Source organism: Ranitomeya imitator, chromosome 2 (genome assembly GCF_032444005.1).
Source record: "Ranitomeya imitator isolate aRanImi1 chromosome 2, aRanImi1.pri, whole genome shotgun sequence".
NCBI lineage: Eukaryota > Metazoa > Chordata > Amphibia > Anura > Dendrobatidae > Ranitomeya > Ranitomeya imitator.
The window spans coordinates 415,183,006-415,206,703 of NC_091283.1; the positions used below are offsets into that span (position 1 = coordinate 415,183,006).

The 23,698-nt window shown below is 46.7% G+C and overlaps 1 protein-coding gene across 1 annotated transcript in view; it reads left to right on the forward strand.

Moving 5' to 3' along the window:
• The window catches only part of KIF19 (kinesin family member 19), an 85,290-nt gene that overhangs the window by 3,544 nt on the left and 58,048 nt on the right, over positions 1 to 23,698 (forward strand). The window contains exon 2 of the mRNA XM_069750736.1: positions 9,930 to 10,010. Within this exon, the coding sequence (XP_069606837.1) occupies positions 9,930 to 10,010 (81 nt within the window). The remainder of the gene's footprint in view (positions 1 to 9,929; positions 10,011 to 23,698) is intronic.

Consider the following 23,698-nt stretch of genomic DNA (forward strand, 5'->3'; position numbering starts at 1 on the left):
ATCTATCTATCTATCTATCTATCTATCTATCCCATATCTATCGATCTATCCCATATCTATCTATCTATCTATCTATCTATCTATCTATCTACAGTTAGGTCCATATATATTTGGACAGAGACAACATTTTTCTAATTTTGGTTATAGACATTACCACAATGAATTCTAGACAAAACAATTCAGATGCAGTTGAAGTTCAGACTTTCAGCTTTCAATTGAGGGTATCCACATTAAAATTGGATGAAGGGTTTAGGAGTTTCAGCTCCTTAACATGTGCCACCCTGTTTTTAAAGGGACCAAAAGTAATTGGACAATTGACTTCAAGCCAATTTCACAGACAGGTGTGGGCAATCCCTTTGTTATGTCATTCTCAATTAAACAGATAAAAGGTCTAGAGTTGATTTGAGGTGTGGTGCTTGTATTTGGAAGGTTTTGCTGTGAAGTAAACATGCGGTCAAAGGAGCTCTCCATGCAGGTGAAACAAGCCATCCTTAAGCTGCGCAAACAGAAAAAACCCAGAAATTGCTACAATATTAGGAGTGGCAAAATCTACAGTTTGGTACATCCTGAGAAAGAAAGTACTGGTGAACTCATCAATGCAAAAAGACTTGGGCACCCACGGAAGACAACAGTGGTCGATGATCGCAGAATAATCTCCATGGTGAAGAGAAACCCCTTCACATCAGCCAACCAAGTGAGCAACACTCTCCAGGAGGTCGGCGTATCAATATCCAAATCTACCATAAAGAGAAAACTGCATGAAAGTAAATACAGAGGGTTCACTGCACGGTGCAAGCCACTCATAAGCATCAAGAATAAAAAGGCTAGACTGGACTTCGCTAAAAAGCATCTAAAAAAGCCAGCATAGTTCTGGAAGAACATTCATTGGACAGATGAAACCAAGATCAGCCTCTACTAGAATGATGGAAAGAGAAAAGTATGGCGAAGGCGTGGTACAGCTCATGATCCAAAGCATTCCACATCATCTGTAAAACATGGCGGAGGAAGTGTGATGGCTTGGTCATGCATGGCTGCCAGTGGCACTGGGTCACTAGTGTTTATTGAAGATGTGACACAGGACAGAAGCAGCCGAATGAATTCTGAGGTATTCAGAGCCATACTGTGTGCTCAGATCCAGCCAAATGCAGGAAAACTGATTGGTCATCGTTTCATACTACAGATGGACAATGACCCAAAACATAAAACCAAAGCAACCCAGGAGTTTATTAAAGCAAAGAAGTGGAATATTCTTGAATGGCCAAGTCAGTCACCTGATCTCAACCCCAAAAAAGCATGCATTTCACTTGTTAAAGACTAAACTTCAGACAGAAAGGCCCACAAACAAACAGCAACTGAAAACCACCGCAGTGAAGGCCTGGCAGAGCATCAAAAAGGAGGAAACACAGCGTCTGGTGATGTCCATGAGTTCAAGACTTCAGGCAGTCATTGCCAACAAAGGGTTTTCAACCAAGTACTAAAAATGAACGTTTTATTTAAAATGATTGAATCTGTCCAATTACTTTTGGTCCCTTTAAAAACAGGGTGGCACATGTTAAGGAGCTGAAACTCCTAAACTCTTCATCCAATTTTAATGTGGATACCCTCAAATGAAAGCTGAAAGTCTGAACTTCAACTGCATCTGAATTGTTTTGTTTAAAATTCATTGTGGTAATGTTTATAACCAAAATTAGAAAAATGTTGTCTCTGTCCAAATATATATGGACCTAACTGTATCTATCTATCCCATATCTATCTATCTATCTATCTAGAGATTCAAGATTCAAAGAAGCTTTATTGGCAGGACCAAATACACATCAGTTTTGCCAAAGCAAGTGTATAGAGGCAATAGGGATAGGGACTGAGGGGATGTTGGGTAGGAGCTGTGGGGGGAGGTGGATGGGGCAGATCCAGGTTGGGGGCTATAGTCCATGGCATAGGGGAGGTGGATGGGGCAGATCCAGGTTGGGGGCTATAGTCCATGGCATAGGGGAGGTGGATGGGGCAGGTTCAGGTTGGGGGCTATAGTCCATGGCATAGGGGAGGTGGATGGGGCAGGTCCATTGTGGGGGCTATAGTCCATGGCATAGGGGAGGTGGATGGGGCAGATCCAGGTTGGGGGCTATAGTCCATGGCATCATAGTTCAAGATTCAAGATTCAAAGAAGCTTTATTGGCAGGACCAAATACACATCAGTTTTGCCAAAGCAAGTGTATAGAGGCAATAGGGATAGGGACTGAGTTCTCTTTCTCGCAGTCTATGGCATTCGCTCACATACCACGCTGCTATCTCCACCGCTCTCTCTTCTTCTCCCAGCAAGATATATGTTTTCTCTTCCTCCTTCATGGTGATGAAGTCTGGGAAGAGATGTGAGAGTCTCCTGAAGTGAGTGTCCCTCACTGCTGAGTATTTGGAGCAGTGTAGCAGGAAGTGGGTTTCGTCCTCTATGGCCTCCTGGTCACAGTGTTGGCACAGTCTTTCCTCCCTGGGCTTGTAGCTCTGCCTGTGTCGGCCACATTCGATGGCCAGACTGTGGGCGCTGAGTCTATATCGGCTCAGGATCTGGCGGTCTCTGGGGTCCGGGAGTTTCTCCAGATATGGGGCCAGTCTGTAGTCTCTCTGTAGGCTCCGGTACATGGTCAGTTTCTGTGAGCTGATGATATCATTCTTCCAGTCACTGACATACCTCTCCTGGCCTTCATCTGCCATCTTCCTAATTCCGGCTTTTGTCAGGTTGTTGTGATTGGTGTTCTGCTCCGGTTGGGTTTGGCTGGGCTGTTCCGGGGGTTCTGGTTTTTCTGTTTCACCTTCATGTATCAGGGCTTTATGGTGATGGGAGCTTGGATTGCTCCTATGCAGGTGAGCCCGGAATGACAGCGCCCTCTTTAGAACTGTCAGGTGTAGAGGGAATCTGCCCAGCTCGGCCCGACAAGCACTGTTGGAGGTGCTCCGATGGACCTGGAGAAGGTGCTTGCAGAATTCCAGGTGGAATATTTCTGTTGGACTGGAGTCCCACTTTGACCAGTCTGGGTAGGTGTGAGGACCCCAGACTTCGCTGCCATACAGGAGGATTGGGGCGATGATGGAGTCGAAGATTTTTAGCCAGACCCTCACTGGTGGCTTCAGATGGTAGAGTGTCCTTCGGATGGCATAGAAGGTTTTGCAGGCCTTGTCTTTCAGGGTCTCTATGGCTTGTTTGAAGTTCCCTGACCGGTGAATCTCTAGGCCCAGGTAGGTATATTTGTCCGTTCCTGTGAGGTCGCAGTTGTTGAGGATAAATGATGGGTGTTGGTCTGATCTTCTCTTTCTCCTCTGGAACACCATGGTGTTGGTTTTCTTTAGGTTGACCGGTAGGGCCCAGGTGGAGCTGAATTTCTCTAGGATTTTCAGGTTGTCCTGGAGGCCTTTCTCGGTTGGTGACAGCAGCAGCAGGTCATCTGCATACAGCAGGAATTTCACCTGATCGTCGTGGAGGGTGAGTCCTGGTGCTGAGGAGGATTCCAGGGCGGTAGCCAGCTCGTTGATGTAGATGTTGAAGAGCGTTGGGCTTAGGCTGCAGCCTTGTCTTACTCCGCGGCTCTGCTGGAAAAAAGCCGTTCTTTTGCCGCTCACACTCACGCTGCAGCTGCTCTCGGTGTAGGAGCTTTTGATGACATCGTAGGTCTTTCCTCTATCTATCTATCTATCTATCTATCTATCTATCTATCTATCTATCCCATATCTATCTATCTATCTATCTATCTATCTATCTATCCCATATTAATCTATCTATCCCATATCTATCTATCTATCTATCTATCTATCTATCTATCTATCTATCTATCTATCTATCTATCCCATATCTATCTATCTATCCCATATCTATCTATCTATATATCTATCTATCTATCCCATATCTATCTATCTATCTATCTATCTATCTATCTATCTATCTATTCCATATCTATCTATATATCTATCTATCTATCTATCTATCTATCTATCTATACCATATCTATCTATATATCTATCTATCTATCCCATATCAAATTCAAATTCAAATGAGCTTTATTGGCAGGACTAAGTACATGTTAGCATTGCCAAAGCATATGGTAAAAATACGGGGGTGGAGGAGGGGGGGCATATAGAGGTCCAGGGAATATCAAATTCCTTTTAGAGGATAGGGGATGTTTCCAGGGTGGGGTATAGGAGTCCATGACATATCGGGCTCTTTAGTCGGGGGATAGGGATATGTCCAGTGTTGGGGTACGGGAGTCCATGACATATCAGGCTCCTCTTAGTCTGTGGCAGGCACTGACATATTCCGCTGCTACGGCCACTGCACTTTCCTCTTCCCCCAGTATTATCGGCAGTTTCTCTTCCTCCTCCTTGGAGGTGAAATCTGGGAGGAGATCAGACAGCCTCTTGAAGTGAGTGTCCCTCACTGCGGAGTATTTGGGGCACCTCAGCAGGAAGTGGGCCTCATCCTCCACGGCCTCCTGGGGGCACTGCTGGCAGAGTCTGTTCTCTCGAGGCTTGTAGATATCTATCAAATTCAAATTCAATTCAAATTCAAATTCAAATGAGCTTTATTGGCAGGACTAAGTACATGTTAGCATTGCCAAAGCATATGGTAAAAATACGGGGGTGGGGGAGGGGGGGAATATAGAGGTCCAGGGAATATCAAATTCCTTTTAGAGGATAGGGGATGTTTCCAGGGTGGGGTATAGGAGTCCATGACATATCGGGCTCTTTAGTCGGGGGATAGAGATATGTCCAGTGTTGGGGTACGGGAGTCCATGACATATCAGGCTCCTCTTAGTCTGTGGCAGGCACTGACATATTCCGCTGCTACGGCCACTGCACTTTCCTCTTCCCCCAGTATTATCGGCAGTTTCTCTTCCTCCTCCTTGGAGGTGAAATCTGGGAGGAGATCAGACAGCCTCTTGAAGTGAGTGTCCCTCACTGCGGAGTATTTGGGGCACCTCAGCAGGAAGTGGGCCTCATCCTCCACGGCCTCCTGGGGGCACTGCTGGCAGAGTCTGTTCTCTCGAGGCTTGTAGTTTTGTCGGTGCCGCCCGGATTCGATGAGTAGGCTGTGGGCGCTCAGTCTGTACCGGCTCAGGATCTGTCGATCTTTGGGGTTTTCTAGTTTCTCTAGATATGGGGCCAGTTTGTACTCCCTCTGTAGATTCCGGTATATTGTCAGTTTCTGGGATTTGTTTATGTCGTTCCTCCAGATGCTGAGATATTCCTCTTTGACTTTGTGTACCATTTTCTGGATTTCACCTTTTGTCAGGCCATGGAGGTTGATGGCTTGGTCAGACTGGCTTTGGGTACTTTTCCTTGGGAGGCTTCCTGAGGCTTCCTGGTGTAGGAAGGCTTTGTGATGGTAGGAGCTGGGACTGCTACTTTGTAGATGAGCCTTGAATGACAGCGCCTTCTTCTTTATTGCGATGTGTAGTGGGAATCTGCCCAGCTCTGCTCGGCAGGCGCTATTTGATGTGCTCCGATGGACTTGGAGAAGATGCTTGCAGAACTCTAGGTGGAATATTTCTGTCGGCCCAGCGTCCCACTTTGACCAGTTTGGGTATGAGACTGGGCCCCAGACCTCACTACCGTATAGAAGAATTGGGGCAATGATGGAGTCAAAAATTTTTAGCCATACGGTTACTGGTGCCTTGAGGTGGTACAGACGCCTTCTGATGGCATAGAAGGCTTTGGATGCCTTGTCTTTTAGTGACTCTATGGCTTGCTTGAAGCTCCCTGACTGGCTGAGTTCTAGGCCCAGGTAGGTGTACCTGTTGGTTTCAGTAAGTGGACGGTTGTCTATCATAAAGGTAGGATTGCCAGTGGGTTTCTGCTTTCTTTTCTGGAACACCATGATATTAGTTTTTTTCTCGTTGATTGGCAGTGCCCATGTGCTGCTGAAGGTCTCTAGGATTTTCAGATGATCTTGGAGGCCTTTCTCAGTTGGTGATAACAGCACGAGGTCATCTGCATACAGCAGAAATTTCACCTGGGTGTCATGGAGGGTGAGTCCTGGTGCTGAGGAGGACTCTACGGCCACTGCCAGCTCGTTGATGTAGATGTTAAAGAGCGTTGGACTGAGGCTGCAGCCCTGTCTCACTCCTCGACTTTGTTGGAAATAGGCTGTCCTCCTTCCGTTGACCTTCACACTGCAACTGTTCTCTGTGTAGGAGCTTTGGATGACATCATATGTTTTGCCTCCTATTCCGCTCCCCAGCAATTTTAGGAATAGTCCTGGGTGCCACACTGAGTCGAAGGCCTTCTTGAAGTCCACAAAACAAGCGTATATCTTCCCGTTCTTTGTATTGTGGACGTGGCTCTTGATGAGGCTGTGCAGAGTGTAGATGTGGTCAGTGGTGCGGTGGTTTGGCATGAACCCTGCTTGGCTCTTGCTGAGGACGTTGTGCTCGGTGAGGAAGGTGAGGATCCTCTTGTTCAGGATGCAGTTGAAGAGTTTACCCAGGTTGCTGCTGACACATATCCCTCGGTAGTTTGCTGGGTCGTACTTGTCCCCATTTTTGTGTATAGGGGTTATGAGGTCTTGGTTCCAGTTTTTGGGGAAGCAGCCGGCCTGCAGTACAATATTAAATAGTTTTGTTATCGCAGCCTGGATGTCTGGAGGGCTGTATTTCAGCATTTCTGGGAGGATCCCATCTGGACCACTGGCTTTTTTACCTTTTATCTGTGTGATCCTTTCTGTTATTTCTGTCAGTGTGATTGGTGTATCCAGAGGATTTTGGAAATCTTTGAACTTTTCCTCCATATCTTTCAGTTTTTTCACAAGCTCTTTTTGTGCCAGGTTCAGGTCTTCACTTGGGATGTCATTGTAGAGGTCCTTGAAGTACTGGAGCCAGATGTTGCCGCTCTGGATGTGGAGGCTGTTGCTTTTCTGGTTGGATCCAAGGTGATTCCACAGTTCCCAAAATTTGTTGTCTTCAAGGGCATCTTGGAGTTGGAGGAGTTTGGTAGAGATGTCGTTTTGCTTTTTCTTTCTGAGGATGGCTTTGTAAGTTCGTTGTACGGTGTGGTAGGCTTCTCTCAGAGTGGGGTTATTGGGGTCTCTGTGTTTTTTATTTGAGGCCATTCTTAGGGCCTTCCGTATGGTCTTGCATTCTTTGTCAAACCAGTTGTTGGGATTTTGTTTACTCGGTCTCTTGTTGATGATTCTTTTCAGGTCAGACATTTCTGCCATGGCATATAGAATGTCGTTAAGGTCTCTTACCGCTAGGTGTACTCCTTCTGGGTTGAGTTCATACACGTTATTATGGAAACATTGGAGCTTCTCCTTGATCTCTGGTCTGTTGATGGCATCTTTGTATTTTGGGGCCGACATCTTGGACCATTTGAAGGATGGTGGCAGGCTAAAGAGGCCGGTCTTTTGCGGGGTTTGTGAGGGTGATTTCTTTGTGGATTTGATGTATAGGAGCAGTTGGTTATGGTCTGACAGATGTGTTTGTGGGGTGACTATAAGGGCGCCAATATTTGTAGGGTCCATATCTGTGATGGCATAGTCTATCACACTGCTGCCCACTATCTATCTATCTATCTATCTATCCCATATGTATCTATCTATCTATCTATCTATCTATCTATCTATCTATCTATCTATCTATCTATCCCATATCTATCTATCTATCTATCTATCTATCTATCTATCTATCTATCTATCTATCTATCTATCTATCCCATATCTATCTATCCCATATCTATCTATCTATCCCATATCTATCTATCTATCTATCTATCTATCTATCTATCTATCTATCTATCTATCTATCTATCTATCTATCTATCTATCCCATATTAATCTATCTATCCCATATCTATCCCATATCTATCTATCTATCTATCTATCTATCTATCTATCTATCTATCTATCTATCTATCCCATATGTATCTATCTATCTATCTATCTATCTATCCCATATCTATCTATCTATCTATCTATCTATCTATCTATCTATCTATCCCATATCTATCTGTTTATCTATCTATCTATCTATCTATCTATCTATCTATCTATCTATCTATCTATCTATCCCATATCTATCTATCTATCTATCTATCTATCTATCTATCTATCTATCTATCTATCCCATATCTATCTATCTATCCCATATCTATCTATATCTATCTATTCCATATCTATCTATTAATTTATCTCATATATATCTATCTATCCCATATTAATCTATCTATCCCATATCTATCTATCTATCTATCTATCTATCTATCTATCTATCTATCTATCTATCTATCTATCTATCCCATATCTATCTATCTATCTATCTATCTATCTATCTATCTATCTATCTATCTCATATCTATCTATCTATCTATCTATCTATCTATCTATCTATCTATCTATCTATCTATCTATCTATGTACCCAATATCTATCTATCTATCTACCCAATATCTATCTATCTATCTAACTATCTATCTATCTATCTATCTATCTATCCCATATCTATCTATCTATCTATCTATCTATCTATCTATCTATCTATCTATCTATCTATCTATCCCATATCTATCTATATCTATCTATCTATTCCATATCTATCTATTAATTTATCTCATATATATCTATCTATCCATTTGATATATATGTATACACTTATGTTCTGCCTATATATATATATATATATATATATATATATAACACACACGCACATATCCACAATGACAGACCCCAGTATGACCACCTTATGTAGGGCTAACATACATAGGCGGCATTCTTAGCAGCTCTGCCCATCTCTGTGTGAATCTGCAGTTTTTATTTGATTGCTTATTTTTAATTTATGACTTTCAATTTTTTTTTTTATCACAAAATCCCCTGAGCAGCGATCCCGCAATATCCCTGATAAGCCCACACCCTCTGTAGACTGACATAATACGGCCATGGTGACTGACCTGGGGATTGAGAGTTCATCCTTGAGGCCCAATAACGGCCCAGCTCCTGAATAGCTGCAGGCAGTGTATGGGACAATCGCATATGGAGCAATTTCCTACTATGTACATACATACGGTATATATATGGGAATTGCTCCACATGCGATTGTCCCGTACACTGCCTGGGGCTGAGTGAGTTAATCTCGCTGGCAGTCCTGGCATAACCCGCTTTCCTCCTCGGCGTGTCTCAGCGCTGCTGATGGATGCCGTGTTCGCTCGCTGGGCTCTGCCCAGTCGTTGTGCGCATATTAATCCCTCGCTGGGGGTCTCACTGCAGGATTAGGACAGTAATGACTTGTAATTAAGTCTGACATCAAACTGCCTGAGAGGTAATTAACAAATCACTTACCTGGCGGGATTACAGTACAGGTTCGTTATTAGGGAGTTGCTGGAAGAGCGATTGTCTGATCTGTTGGTTTTATAGGAGAATGTTCCCTTTACAGCAAATATATATTATTCTTTGTATTGTAAAATATATATATAATTTTCAAATTTACTTTCTGTATTAATTCCTCACGATTTTCAAGACCTCCTTGCTGCCTTTGAATAGAAACCTTTATTTTATTTTTTCTTCCACTATGTAGGAATCCGTCCCGATCATGTGATCGGAGCTGTGCCCGGTAATGGGGCACACACCTGGGCGGCCATCACATGGTCAGGGCTCATTTCTATCCACTGGAAGTGACAATGGAGTATCCGATTCAGTGAAAGCAAGCAGAGGTCTTGTGGGTGAGGAATCCATGGGATTACATTGGAAAATTGTATAACTTTATAACTATTCACCGTTCCTCCCGACCCCACAGTAAGCATCATGGCTATGGCCAGTGGTCAGGGCATGTTGGGAGTTGTAGTCCTCTGTACACGGAATATACTATATTGTATTATGCTATGTTGGGAGTTGTAGTCCTCTATACGCAGAATATAATATGGTTATGATGACACTGGAAATGTCTTCTTTTACCACAACAGGTCGCCCTCCGCGTCCGGCCCATCAATGAGACGGAGTTGGTGGAAGGAGCCACCATCATCGCCCACAAGGTGGATGAACAGGTGAGGCCGATCGTGTTACTGGAGACCAAAACCAACAACTCCAGTAATTGCTGGTCATATCTGTACAATATTCATGGCTGTCAGTCCGCGACTTGCACGCTACAGCTTCCACCTGCACTAATGCTGGTGCGTACTTTTACAGATGAGCATTGTTAGAAGTGGGCACTGTTACAGCTGGGAACTATTACTGGTGGGCACTATTCCTGGTGGACACTATTCCTGGTGGACACTATTCCTGGTGGACTCTTACTGGTGGGCACTAATACTGGTGGGCACTATTACTGGTGGGCACTATTACTGGTGGGCACTGTTCCTGGTGGGCACTGTTCCTGGTGGGCACTGTTCCTGGTGTACTCTATTACTGGTGGGCACTATTCCTGATGGACACTATTCCTGGTGGGCACTATTACGGGTGGACACTATTCCTAGTGGGCACTATTACGTATGGACACTATTCCTGGTGGGCACTATTACTGGTGGGGAAAAGTCAAGAAAGACGTGGCGACACTCACCAATCCTGTGAAGCAGACTTTTCCTTTTTATTCAAGCAATAGTGAAACCGTCTTCACGGCACGGGGGAGACATAAACCAAAAGAGGTGAGCGGGGAGGGGACAACAGCCATTTCACGCCAACACCAGCGCTTCTACGGGTGGCGTGAAAAGGCTGTTGTCCTCTCCCCGCTCACCTCTTTTGGTTTATGTCTCCCCCGTGCCGTGAAGACGGTTTCACTATTGCTTGAATAAAAAGGAAAAGTCTGCTTCACAGGATGGGTGAGTGTCGCCACGTCTTTCTTGACTTTTCACTATCACATGTTTGCTGTGCTTCAGACGTGAGCACCTCCCTGAAGACGCTAGGCTCGGCGGCTCCACTAAAAGAGTGATTCCACATTGTATCTCGTTATCGGGCTGTGCTGCTTCCTACTTTCTCTTTGTGCATCGGAACTATTACTGGTGGGCACTATTACTGGTGGGCACTATTACTGGTGGAAACTGTTACTGGTGGGCACTATTACTGGTGGGCACTATTCCTGGTGGACACTATTACTGGTGGGCACTATTACTGGTGGAAACTATTACTGGTGGACACTGTTACTGGTGGGCACTGTTACTGGTGGGCACTGTTCCTGGTGGGCACTATTCCTGATGGACACTTCCTGGTGGGCACTATTACGGGTGAACACTATTCCTGGTGAGCATTATTACGATTAGACACTATTCCTGGTGGGCACTATTACTGGTGGGCACTATTACTGGTGGAAACTGTTACTGGTGGGCACTATTACTGGTGGGCACTATTCCTGGTGGAAACTATTACTGGTGGACACTGTTACTGGTGGGCACTGTTACTGGTGGGCACTATTCTTGGTAGACACTATTACTGGTGGACACTATTACTGGTGGGCACTATTCCTGGTAGACACTATTACTGGTGGACACTATTACTGGTGGGCACTATTACTGGTGGGCACTGTTCCTGGTGGCCACTATTTCTGATGTACACTATTCCTGGTGGGCACTATTCCTGATGGACACTTCCTGGTGGGCACTATTACGGGTGAACACTATTCCTGGTGAGCATTATTACGATTAGACACTATTCCTGGTGGGCACTATTACTGGTGGCCACTATTACTGATGTACACTATTCCTGGTGGGCACTATTCCTGATGGACACTATTCCTGGTGGACACTATTCCTGGTGGGCACTGTTACTGGTGGGCACTATTCGTGGTAGACACTATTACTGGTGGACACTATTACTGGTGGGCACTATTCCTGGTAGACACTATTACTGGTGGACACTATTACTGGTGGGCACTATTACTGGTGGGCACTGTTCCTGGTGGCCACTATTTCTGATGTACACTATTCCTGGTGGGCACTATTCCTGATGGACACTATTCCTGGTGGGCACTATTACGGGTGGACACTATTCCTAGTGGGCACTATTACGTATGGACACTATTCCTGGTGGACACTATTCCTGGTGGACACTATTCCTGGTGGGCACTATTACTGGTGGACACTGTTACTGGTGGACACTGTTACTGGTGGGCACTGTTCCTGGTGGGCACTATTCCTGATGGACACTATTCCTGGTGGGTACTATTATGGGTGGACACTATTCCTGGTGGGCATTATTACGGTTAGACACTATTCCTGGTGGGCACTATTACTGGTGGCCACTATTACTGATGTACACTATTCCTGGTGGGCACTATTCCTGATGGACACTATTCCTGGTGGGCACTATTACGGGTGGACACTATTCCTAGTGGGCACTATTACGTATGGACACTATTCCTGGTGGACACTATTACTGGTGGGCACTATTACTGGTGGAAACTGTTACTGGTGGGCACTGTTCCTGGTGGCCACTATTTCTGATGTACACTATTCCTGGTGGGCACTATTCCTGATGGACACTATTCCTGGTGGGCACTATTACGGGTGGACCCTATTCCTAGTGGGCAGTGGCACTATTACGTATGGACATTATTCCTGTTGGACACTATTACTGGTGGGCACTATTACTGGTGGCCACTATTACTGATGTACACTATTCCTGATGGACACTATTCCTGGTGGACACTATTCCTGGTGGGCAATGTTACTGGTGGGCACTATTACTGGTGGCCACTATTACTGATGTACACTATTCCTGGTGGGCACTATTCCTGATGGACACTATTCCTGGTGGGCACTATTACGGGTGGACACTATTCCTAGTGGGCACTATTACGTATGGACACTATTCCTGGTGGACACTATTACTGGTGGGCACGATTACTGGTGGACACTATTACTGGTGGACACTGTTACTGGTGGGCACTGTTACTGGTGGGCACTGTTCCTGGTGGGCACTATTCCTGATGGACACTATTTCTGGTGGGCACTATTACGGGTGGACACTATTCCTGGTGGACACTATTACTGGTGGACACTGTTACTGGTGGGCACTGTTCCTGGTGGGCACTATTCCTGATGGACACTATTCCTGGTGAGCACTATTACGGGTGGACACTATTCCTGGTGGGCACTATTCCTGGTGGGCACTGTTCCTGGTGTACTCTATTCCTGGTGGGCACTATTCCTGATGGACACTATTCCTGGTGGGCACTATTACGGGTGGACACTATTCCTAGTGGGCACTATTACGTATGGACACTATTCCTGGTGGACACTATTACTGGTGGGCACTATTATTATTATTATTATTATTATTTATTTCTATAGCACCATTGATTCCATGGTGCTGTACATGAGAAGGGGTTACATACAAGTTACAAATATCACATACAGTAAACAAACTAACAATGACGGACTGATACAGAGGGGCGAGGACCCTGCCCTTGCGGGCTTACATTCTACAGGATTATGGGGAAGGAGACAGTAGGTTGAGGGTTGCAGGAGCTCCGGTGTTGGTGAGGCGGTAGCTCCGGTGTTGGTGAGGCGGTAGCTCCGGTGTTGGTGAGGCGGTAGCTTCGTTGGTGATGAGGCAGCAGCGGTGTCAGTGCAGGCTGTAGGCTTTCCTGAAGAGATGAGTTTTCAGGTTCCGTCTGAAGGATCCGACTGTGGTTGATAGTCGGACGTGTTGGGGCAAAGAGTTCCAGAGGATGGGGGATATTCGGGAGAAGTCTTGGAGGCGATTGGATGAGGAGCGAATAAGTGTGGAGGAGAAAAAGAGGTCTTGGGAGGACCGGAGGTCACGTGAGGGAAGATATCGAGAGATTAGTTCAGAGATATATGGAGGAGACAGGTTGTGGATGGCTTTGTAGGTCAGTATTAGCAATTTGAACTGGATACGCTGAGGGAATGGGAGCCAGTGAAGAGATTTGCAGAGGGGGGAAGCGGAGGAGTAGCGAGGAGAGAGATGGATTAGTCGGGCAGCAGAGTTAAGGATGGACTGGAGAGGTGCAAGGGTGTTAGCAGGGAGGCCACAGAAAAGGATGTTGCAGTAGTCAAGGCGGGAAATGATGAGGGCGTGCACAAGCATTTTAGTAGATTGGGGGTTGAGGAAAGGACGGATCCTGGAGATATTTTTGAGCTGGATGCGACAGGAGGTGGAAAGAGCTTGGATGTGTGGTTTGAAGGACAGGGCAGAGTCGAAGGTTACTCCGAGGCAGCTGACTACGGGTACAGGGGAAACCATGATGTCATTGACTGCGATAGATAGGTCAAGTAAGGAAGATTTGTGGGATGGAGGAAAGATGATGAGTTCAGATTTGTCCACATTGAGTTTGAGGAAGCGAGAGGAGAAGAAGGAGGATATGGCTGATAGGCACTCTGGGATTCTGGACAGCAGAGCGGTGACGTCTGGGCCAGAGAGGTAGATCTGAGTGTCGTCAGCATAGAGGTGGTACTGGAATCCATGGGACTTTATGAGTTGTCCCAAGCTAAGTGTATAGATTGAGAAGAGTAGGGGTCCTAGAACAGAGCCTTGGGGGACTCCAACAGAGAGAGGGTGGGATGAGGAGGTAGTATGGGAGTGGGAAACGCTGAATGTGCGGTTGGAAAGGTACGAGGCGATCCAGGATAGGGCAAGGTCTTTGATGCCAAAGGAGGAGAGGATCTGTAGTAGGAGGCAGTGGTCAACTGTGTCGAAAGCAGAGGACAGGTCTAGAAGGAGGAGTGCAGAGTATTGTCCAGTAGCTTTGGCGGTAAGTAGGTGACGGTCGTTAGTGATTTTGGTCAGGGCAGTCTCAGTTGAGTGATGGGGGCGGAAACCAGATTGTAGATTGTCGTACAACAAGTTAGATGAGAGGTGGGAGGAGAGTTCAGCATGGACGTTCTGCTCAAGGAGTTTGGAAGGAAATGGGAGCAGCGATATTGGGCGATAGCTGGACATAGCAGTTGGATCGAGGGTTGGCTTTTTAAGGATAGGCGTGATTGTGGCATGTTTGAACGCAGAGGGGAAGGTGCCAGAAGTTAGTGATAGGTTGAAGAGGTGGGTTAGGGATGGGATAAGTGTGGTGGTGAGGTTGGGGAGGAGGTGGGATGGGATGGGGTCGAGCGCACAGGTGGTGAGGTGGGATTTGGAGAGGAGACCATTAAGTCCCCCTTCAGTGATGTTGGATAGGGAGGTTATGGGGTTTGGGCATTGGTCTGGTATACAAAGGGGTTGTGGTGGTTGAACAATAAAGTCTTGCCTTGTCTGGTCGATCTTATTTTTAAAGTGTGTGGCAAAGTCCTCAGCAGAGATGAGGGAGGTTGGAGGGGGCAGTGGGGGGCGGAGGAGGGAGTTAAATGTTTTGAATAACTGTTTGGGGTTGTGGGATAGGGAAGATACGAGGGTTGTGAAGTAGGCCTGTTTAGCAGAGGTGAGTGCAGATTTAAAAGCGAGTGTTGCTTGTTTGAATACAGTGAAGTCGTCTTGCGAGTGTGTTCTCTTCCAACGCCGCTCCGCAACCCTGGACACTTGCCTTAGCTTTTTGGTGGTGTTATTATGCCAAGGTTGTCTATTGATACGTCGCGCTCTGCCATGGACGAGAGGGGCAACCGTGTCAATAGCTGATGCGAGAGTGGCATTGTAGAAAGCAGCAGCACTGTCTGTGTCGTGGAGTGAGGATATGGATGCCAGTGGTAGGATGGAGTCAGAGAGTGTGTGGGTGTCTAGGTGTGCAAGGTTTCTGCGTGGGTGCGCATGTTGCTGGATATGGATGATTGGTGAGGAGGACAGGGATGAGAAGGTGAGCAGATGGTGGTCGGATAGAGGGAGAGGGGAGGTGGTGAAGTTAGATAGAGAGCAGAGACGGGTGAATACCAGGTCTAGTGTATGCCCATCCGTGTGGGTGGCTGCGGAGGACCACTGAGTAAGTCCAAAGGATGAGGTAAGGGACAGAAGTTTGGAGGCTGTTGACTGAAGGGTATCAATGGGGATGTTGAAGTCACCCATGATGATGGTGGGAGTGTCAGCAGAGAGAAAGTGAAGAAGCCAGGTGGAGAATTGGTCAATAAAGGCAGTGGCCGGGCCCGGAGGTCGGTATATGACGGCCACTTGGAGGTTGGAGGGAGAGTAGATGCGGACAGAATGGACTTCAAAAGAGGCCACTATTACTGGTGGGCACTATTACTGGTGGAAACTATTACTGGTGGACACTATTACTGGTGGGCACTGTTACTGGTGGGCACTGTTCCTGGTGGGCACTATTCCTGATGGACACTTCCTGGTGGGCACTATTACGGGTGGACACTATTCCTGGTGAGCATTATTGCGATTAGACACTATTCCTGGTGGGCACTGTTACTGGTGGGCACTATTCCTGGTAGACACTATTACTGGTGGACACTATTACTGGTGGGCACTATTCCTGGTAGACACTATTACTGGTGGACACTATTACTGGTGGGCACTATTACTGGTGGGCACTGTTCCTGGTGGCCACTATTTCTGATGTACACTATTCCTGGTGGGCACTATTCCTGATGGACACTAATCCTGGTGGGCACTATTACGGGTGGACACTATTCCTAGTGGGCACAATTCCTGGTGGATACTATTACTGGTGGGCACTATTACTGGTGGGCACTATTACTGGTGGATACTATTACTGGTGGACACTGTTACTGGTGGGCACTGTTACTGGAGGGCACTGTTCCTGGTGGGCACTATTCCTGATGGACACTATTCCTGGTGGGCACTATTACGGGTGGACACTATTCCTGGTGGGCATTATTACGGTTAGACACTATTCCTGGTGGGCACTATTACTGGTGGCCACTATTACTGATGTACACTATTCCTGGTGGGCACCATTCCGGGTGGGCAATATTACAGGAGGACACTATTCCTAGTGGGCACTATTATATATGGACACTATTCCTGGTGGACACTTACTGGTGGGCACTATTACTGGTGGGCACTATTACTGGTGGGCGCTATTACTGGTGGGCACTATTCCTGGTGGAAACTGTTACTGGTGGGCACTGTTACTGGTGGGCACTGTTCCTGGTGGCCACTATTTCTGATGTACACTGTTCCTGGTGGGCACTATTACGGGTGGACACTATTCCTAGTGGGCACTATTACATATGGACACTATTCCTGGTGGACACTATTACTGGTGGAAACTATTACTGGTGGACACTGTTACTGGTGGGCACTGTTACTGGTGGGCACTGTTCCTGATGGACACTTCCTGGTGGGCACTATTACGGGTGGACACTATTCCTGGTGAGCATTATTACGATTAGACACTATTCCTGGTGGGCATTATTACTGGTGGCCACTATTACTGATGTACACTATTCCTGATGGACACTATTCCTGGTGGACACTATTCCTGGTGGACACTATTCCTGGTGGGCACTGTTACTGGTGGGCACTATTCCTGGTGGACACTATTACTGGTGGGCACTATTCCTGGTAGACACTATTACTGGTGGACACTATTACTGGTGGACACTATTACTGGTGGGCACTATTACTGGTGGGCACTGTTCCTGGTGGCCACTATTTCTGATGTACACTATTCCTGGTGGGCACTATTCCTGATGGACACTATTCCTGGTGGGCACTATTACGGGTGGACACTATTCCTAGTGGGCACTATTACGTATGGACACTATTGCTGGTGGGCACGATTACTGGTGGGCACTATTACTGGTGGATACTATTACTGGTGGACACTGTTACTGGTGGGCACTGTTACTGGTGGGCACTGTTCCTGGTGGGCACTATTCCTGATGGACACTATTCCTGGTGGGCACTATTATGGGTGGACACTATTCCTGGTGGGCACTATTCCTGATGGACACTATTCCTGGTGGGCACTATTACGGGTGGACACTATTCCTAGTGGGCACTATTACGTATGGACACTATTCCTGGTGGACACTATTACTGGTGGGCACTATTACTGGTGGATACTATTACTGGTGGACACTGTTACTGGTGGGCACTATTCCTGATGGACACTATTACTGGTGGCCACTATTACTGATGTACACTATTACTGGTGGGCACTATTACTGGTGGATACTATTACTGGTGGACACTGTTACTGGTGGGCACTATTCCTGGTGGGCACTATTACTGGTGGCCACTATTACTGATGTACACTATTCCTGGTGGGCACTATTCCTGGTGGGCACTATTACGGGTGGACACTATTCCTAGTGGGCACTATTACGTATGGACACTATTCCTGGTGGACACTATTACTGGTGGGCACTATTACTGATGGGCACTATTACTGGTGGAAACTGTTACTGGTGGGCACTGTTACTGGTGGGCACTGTTACTGGTGCGCACTGTTCCTGGTGGCCACTATTTCTGATGTACACTATTCCTGGTGGGCACTATTCCTGATGGACACTATTCCTGGTGGGCACTATTACGGGTGGACACTATTCCTAGTGGGCACTATTACGTATGGACACTATTCCTGGTGGACACTATTACTGGTGGGCACTATTACTGGTGGAAACTATTACTGGTGGACACTGTTACTGGTGGGCACTATTACTGGTGGACACTCTTCCTGGTGGGCACTATTCCTGATGGACACTTCCTGGTGGGCACTATTACGGGTGGACACTATTACGGGTGGACACTATTCCTGGTGAGCATTATTACGATTAGACACTATTCCTGGTGGGCACTATTACTGGTGGCCACTATTACTGGTGTACACTATTCCTGATGGACACTATTCCTGGTGGACACTATTCCTGGTGGGCACTGTTACTGGTGGGTACTATTCCTGGTGGACACTATTACTGGTGGGCACTATTCCTGGTGGGCACTATTACTGGTGGGCACTGTTCCTGGTGGCCACTATTTCTGATGTACACTATTCCTGGTGGGCACTATTCCTGATGGACACTATTCCTGGTAGGCACTATTACGGGTGGACACTATTCCTAGTTGGCACTATTACGTATGGACACTATTCCTGGTGGACACTATTACTGGTGGGCACGATTACTGGTGGGCACTATTACTGGGCACTATTACTGGTGGATACTATTACTGGTGGACACTGTTGCTGGTGGACACTGTTACTGGTGGGCACTGTTACTGGTGGGCACTGTTCCTGGTGGGCACTATTCCTGATGGACACTATTCCTGGTGGGCACTATTACGGGTGGACACTATTCCTGGTGGGCATTATTACGGTTAGACACTATTCCTGGTGGGCACTATTACTGGTGGCCACTATTACTGATGTACACTATTCCTGGTGGGCACTATTCCTGATGGACACTATTGCTGGTGGGCACTATTACGGGTGGACACTATTCCTAGTGGGCACTATTACGTATGGACACTATTTCTGGTGGACACTATTACTAATTTACACTATTCCTGGTGGGCACTATTACTGGTGGACACCATTCCTGGTGGACACTTTTCCTGGTGGGCACTGTTACTGGTGGGCACTATTTCTGGTGGACACTTTTCCTGGTGGGCACTGTTACTGGTGGGCACTATTACTGGTGGACACTATTCCTGGTGGGCACTATTAAGGGTAGACACTATTCCTGGTGGGCACTATTACTGGTGGCCACTATTACTGATGTACACTATTCTTGGTGGGCACTATTCCTAATGGACACTATTCCTGGTGGACACTATTCCTGGTGGCCACTTTTACGGGTGGACACTATTACGGGTGCACACTATTCCTGGTGGACACTATTCCTGGTGGGCACTATTACGGGTGGACACTATTATGAGTGGACACTATTCCTGGTGGGCACTATTACTCGTGGGCACTATTCCTGGTGGACACTAGTCCTGGTGGGCACTATTACGGGTGGGCACTATTACGGGTGGGCACTATTACGGGTGGACACTATTACGGGTGGACACTCTTCCTGGTGGTCACTATTCCTGGTGGGCACTATTCCTGGCGGGCACTATTCCTGGTGGACACTATTCCTCGTGGGCACTATTCCTCGTGGGCACTAGTACTGGTGGGCACTATTACTCGTGGGCACTATTCCTGGTGGGCACTATTACGGGTGGGCACTATTACGGGTGGACACTATTACGGGTGGACACTCTTCCTGGTGGACACTCTTCCTGGTGGTCACTATTCCTGGTGGGCACTATTCCTGGTGGGCACTATTCCTGATGGACACTATTCCTGGTGGGCACTATTCCTCGTGGGCACTATTACTCGTGGGCACTATTCCTGGTGGACACTATTGCTGGTGGGCACTATTACGGGTGGACACTATTCCTAGTGGGCACTATTACATATGGACACTATTTCTGGTGGACACTATTACTAATTTACACTATTCCTGGTGGGCACTATTCCTGATGGACACTATTGCTGGTGGGCACTATTACGGGTGGACACTATTCCTAGTGGGCACTATTACGTATGGACACTATTTCTGGTGGACACTATTACTAATTTACACTATTCCTGGTGGGCACTATTACTGGTGGACACCATTCCTGGTGGACACTTTTCCTGGTGGGCACTGTTACTGGTGGGCACTATTCCTGGTGGACACTTTTCCTGGTGGGCACTGTTACTGGTGGGCACTATTACTGGTGGACACTATTCCTGGTGGGCACTATTAAGGGTAGACACTATTCCTGGTGGGCACTATTACTGGTGGCCACTATTACTGATGTACACTATTCTTGGTGGGCACTATTCCTAATGGACACTATTCCTGGTGGACACTATTCCTGGTGGCCACTTTTACGGGTGGACACTATTACGGGTGCACACTATTCCTGGTGGACACTATTCCTGGTGGGCACTATTACGGGTGGACACTATTATGGGTGGACACTATTCCTGGTGGGCACTATTACTCGTGGGCACTATTCCTGGTGGACACTATTCCTGGTGGGCACTATTACGGGTGGGCACTATTACGGGTGGACACTATTACGGGTGGACACTATTACGGGTGGACACTCTCCCTGGTGGTCACTATTCCTGGTGGGCACTATTCCTGGTGGGCACTATTCCTGGTGGACACTATTCCTCGTGGGCACTATTCCTCGTGGGCACTATTCCTCGTGGGCACTATTACTCGTGGGCACTATTCCTGGTGGGCACTATTACGGGTGGGCACTATTACGGGTGGACACTATTACGGGTGGACACTCTTCCTGGTGGACACTCTTCCTGGTGGTCACTATTCCTGGTGGGCACTATTCCTGGTGGGCACTATTCCTGGTGGACACTATTCCTGGTGGGCACTATTCCTCGTGGGCACTATTACTCGTGGGCACTATTCCTGGTGGACACTATTCCTGGTGGGCACTATTCCTGGTGGGCACTATTACGGGTGGACACTATTACGGGTGGACACTATTCCTGGTGGGCACTATTCCTGGTGGGCACTGTTCCTGGTGGACACTATTCCTTGTGCATTGTTAGATTGAGAAGGCTGTCTTCTTGATAGAGTAATGAGACCAGTCAGAAGCGTTGGACAATGTGTTGACAGGAAGTAGACAGTTCAGAAACCAGGAGAGAGGCGCAGATGGCGGCTGATGGCTCCTCACTGTTCTGCGGGGCGGTGTCGCTATAGTAATATCCCAGACTGATGATAGTATGAAATGGCTGAAAATGAAAACAATGCTCAGATATCATCTGTGTATTCCACAGAGCGGCTATACGTGACCTCGACTAGTAATGATGAGGAGGACTGAAACACAAGTAGTACATCGGATCGTCTTATCATGCCCCAAAATGAATACAGACCCCGAAACAGACCCTTCAAACTAATATACCCCGCAGGCCAGAGCCTCTAAATGTCTACAGTCCCCAGGCTCCAATCAGTTCCCTTAAAACTAAGATAAACCCCAATTCAGACCCTAAACTAGTACATATTCTAGGCCAGGCTCCAGACCACACACTCAAAACTAATACAGACCCCAAACCATCTAAACAAATACAGAGCCTAGACCAGAGCTACTAAACCAATGTAGACCCCAGACCAGTCACCAAAAGTAGTACCAACCCCCATATTAAACAACTAAATTAAACACAGTCCCCAGACCATCCCCCTTAAACTAATACATATTATAGACCACGCCTTTGTACAAATACAGACCCCAGACAAGGCCACCAAAACAAATACAGACCCCAGACCAGACCCCTTAAATTAATCCTGACCTGAGACTAAGCCCTCTAAACTAATACAGACCCCAGACCGTCTAAATTAATACAGAGCCTAGATCAGACCTCATAAACTAATATAGACCCTGTACCAAACCCCCTAAGCTAGTACAGACCCCAGAGCATAGAACTTATATAAATACATACCCCAAGCCAAACCCCCGCCAACTAACACAGACTACAGACCAGGCATCCTTAACTGGTTTACACCACAGACCAAAGACCTAAACTGATCCAGATTCCAAAACAGATATCTAACCTGACCTCAGAATAAATATAGACCCCCACCAAGTCCTATGACACTAATAATACCCCCCCCCCCAAAAAAAAAATACAAACTCCTCTGAACACCTAATTCAAACCCCTTAAATTAATAAACGCCTCAGATCAGACCAACTAAAATGATACAGATCCCAGACGACATCTCCTAAACAAATACAGAGCACAGACCAGACCCCCCAAACTAATGCGGACCCCAGATCAGACCCTTTAAACTAACACAGACACGTGACTAGACCCTCTAAATTAATACAGATTTCAGAGCTCCAAAACTAATAGAGGCACCAGACCTGACCCCATAAACTAGTACAGATCCAAGATCAGTCCTCTTAAACTAGTAAAAACTCCAGGCCAGATCCCTTAAACTATTAATGAACCCAGACCAGACCTCTTAAACTAATACAGGTACCAGACCAGACTCGTAAAACTAATATAGACTGCAGCCACCACCTCTTAAACTAATACTGATCCCAGACCAGACCCTCTAAACTATAGACCCAGACCTCCTAAACTAATATAGCACCCAGGCCAGACCCCCTAAACTAATACTGATCCCAGACCAGACCCTCTAAACTATAGACCCCAGACCTCCTAAACTAATATAGCACCCAGACCAGACCCCCTAAACTAATACTGATCCCTGACCAGACCCTCTAAACTATAGACCCCAGATCTCCTAAACTAATATAGCACTCAGGCCAGACCCCCTAAACTAATACTGATCCCAGACCAGACCCTCTAAACTATAGACCCCAGACCTCCTAAACTAATATAGAACCCAGGCAAGACCCCCTAAACTAATATTGATCCCAGACCAGACCCTCTAAACTAATCCAGACCCCCTAAACTAATACAGATCCCAGATCAGTCCCCTAAATGAATGAAAACCCTAGACACTCTAAACTAATATCCCCCAGGCCAAATCAGTCAAACTCCAGATCAGACAATCTAAAGAAATACAAAGTGCAGACCACACGCCAAATGAATATAGACTCCAGACCAGACCCTCTAAATAAATACTGATTTCCTAAACAAATACAGACCCCAGAAATCAATAGTTTTCAGACCAGACCCCCTAAACAGATACAGAACTCAAATGAGACAGATCATTGACTCCCTAATTACAGATCCATATCACCTAAACTAATGTAGATCCCACAACATACATACATCAAACCCCCCAAAAAACAAATACAGATCCCCTAACCAGACCATCTGAGGCACCAGCTGGGAGTGAAGAGGACTGAAGGGATAAGAAGAGTTCACCCAGGTCTCTAGGGGGTCTTTCCTTTTCTCCATGGGTCTTCTAGA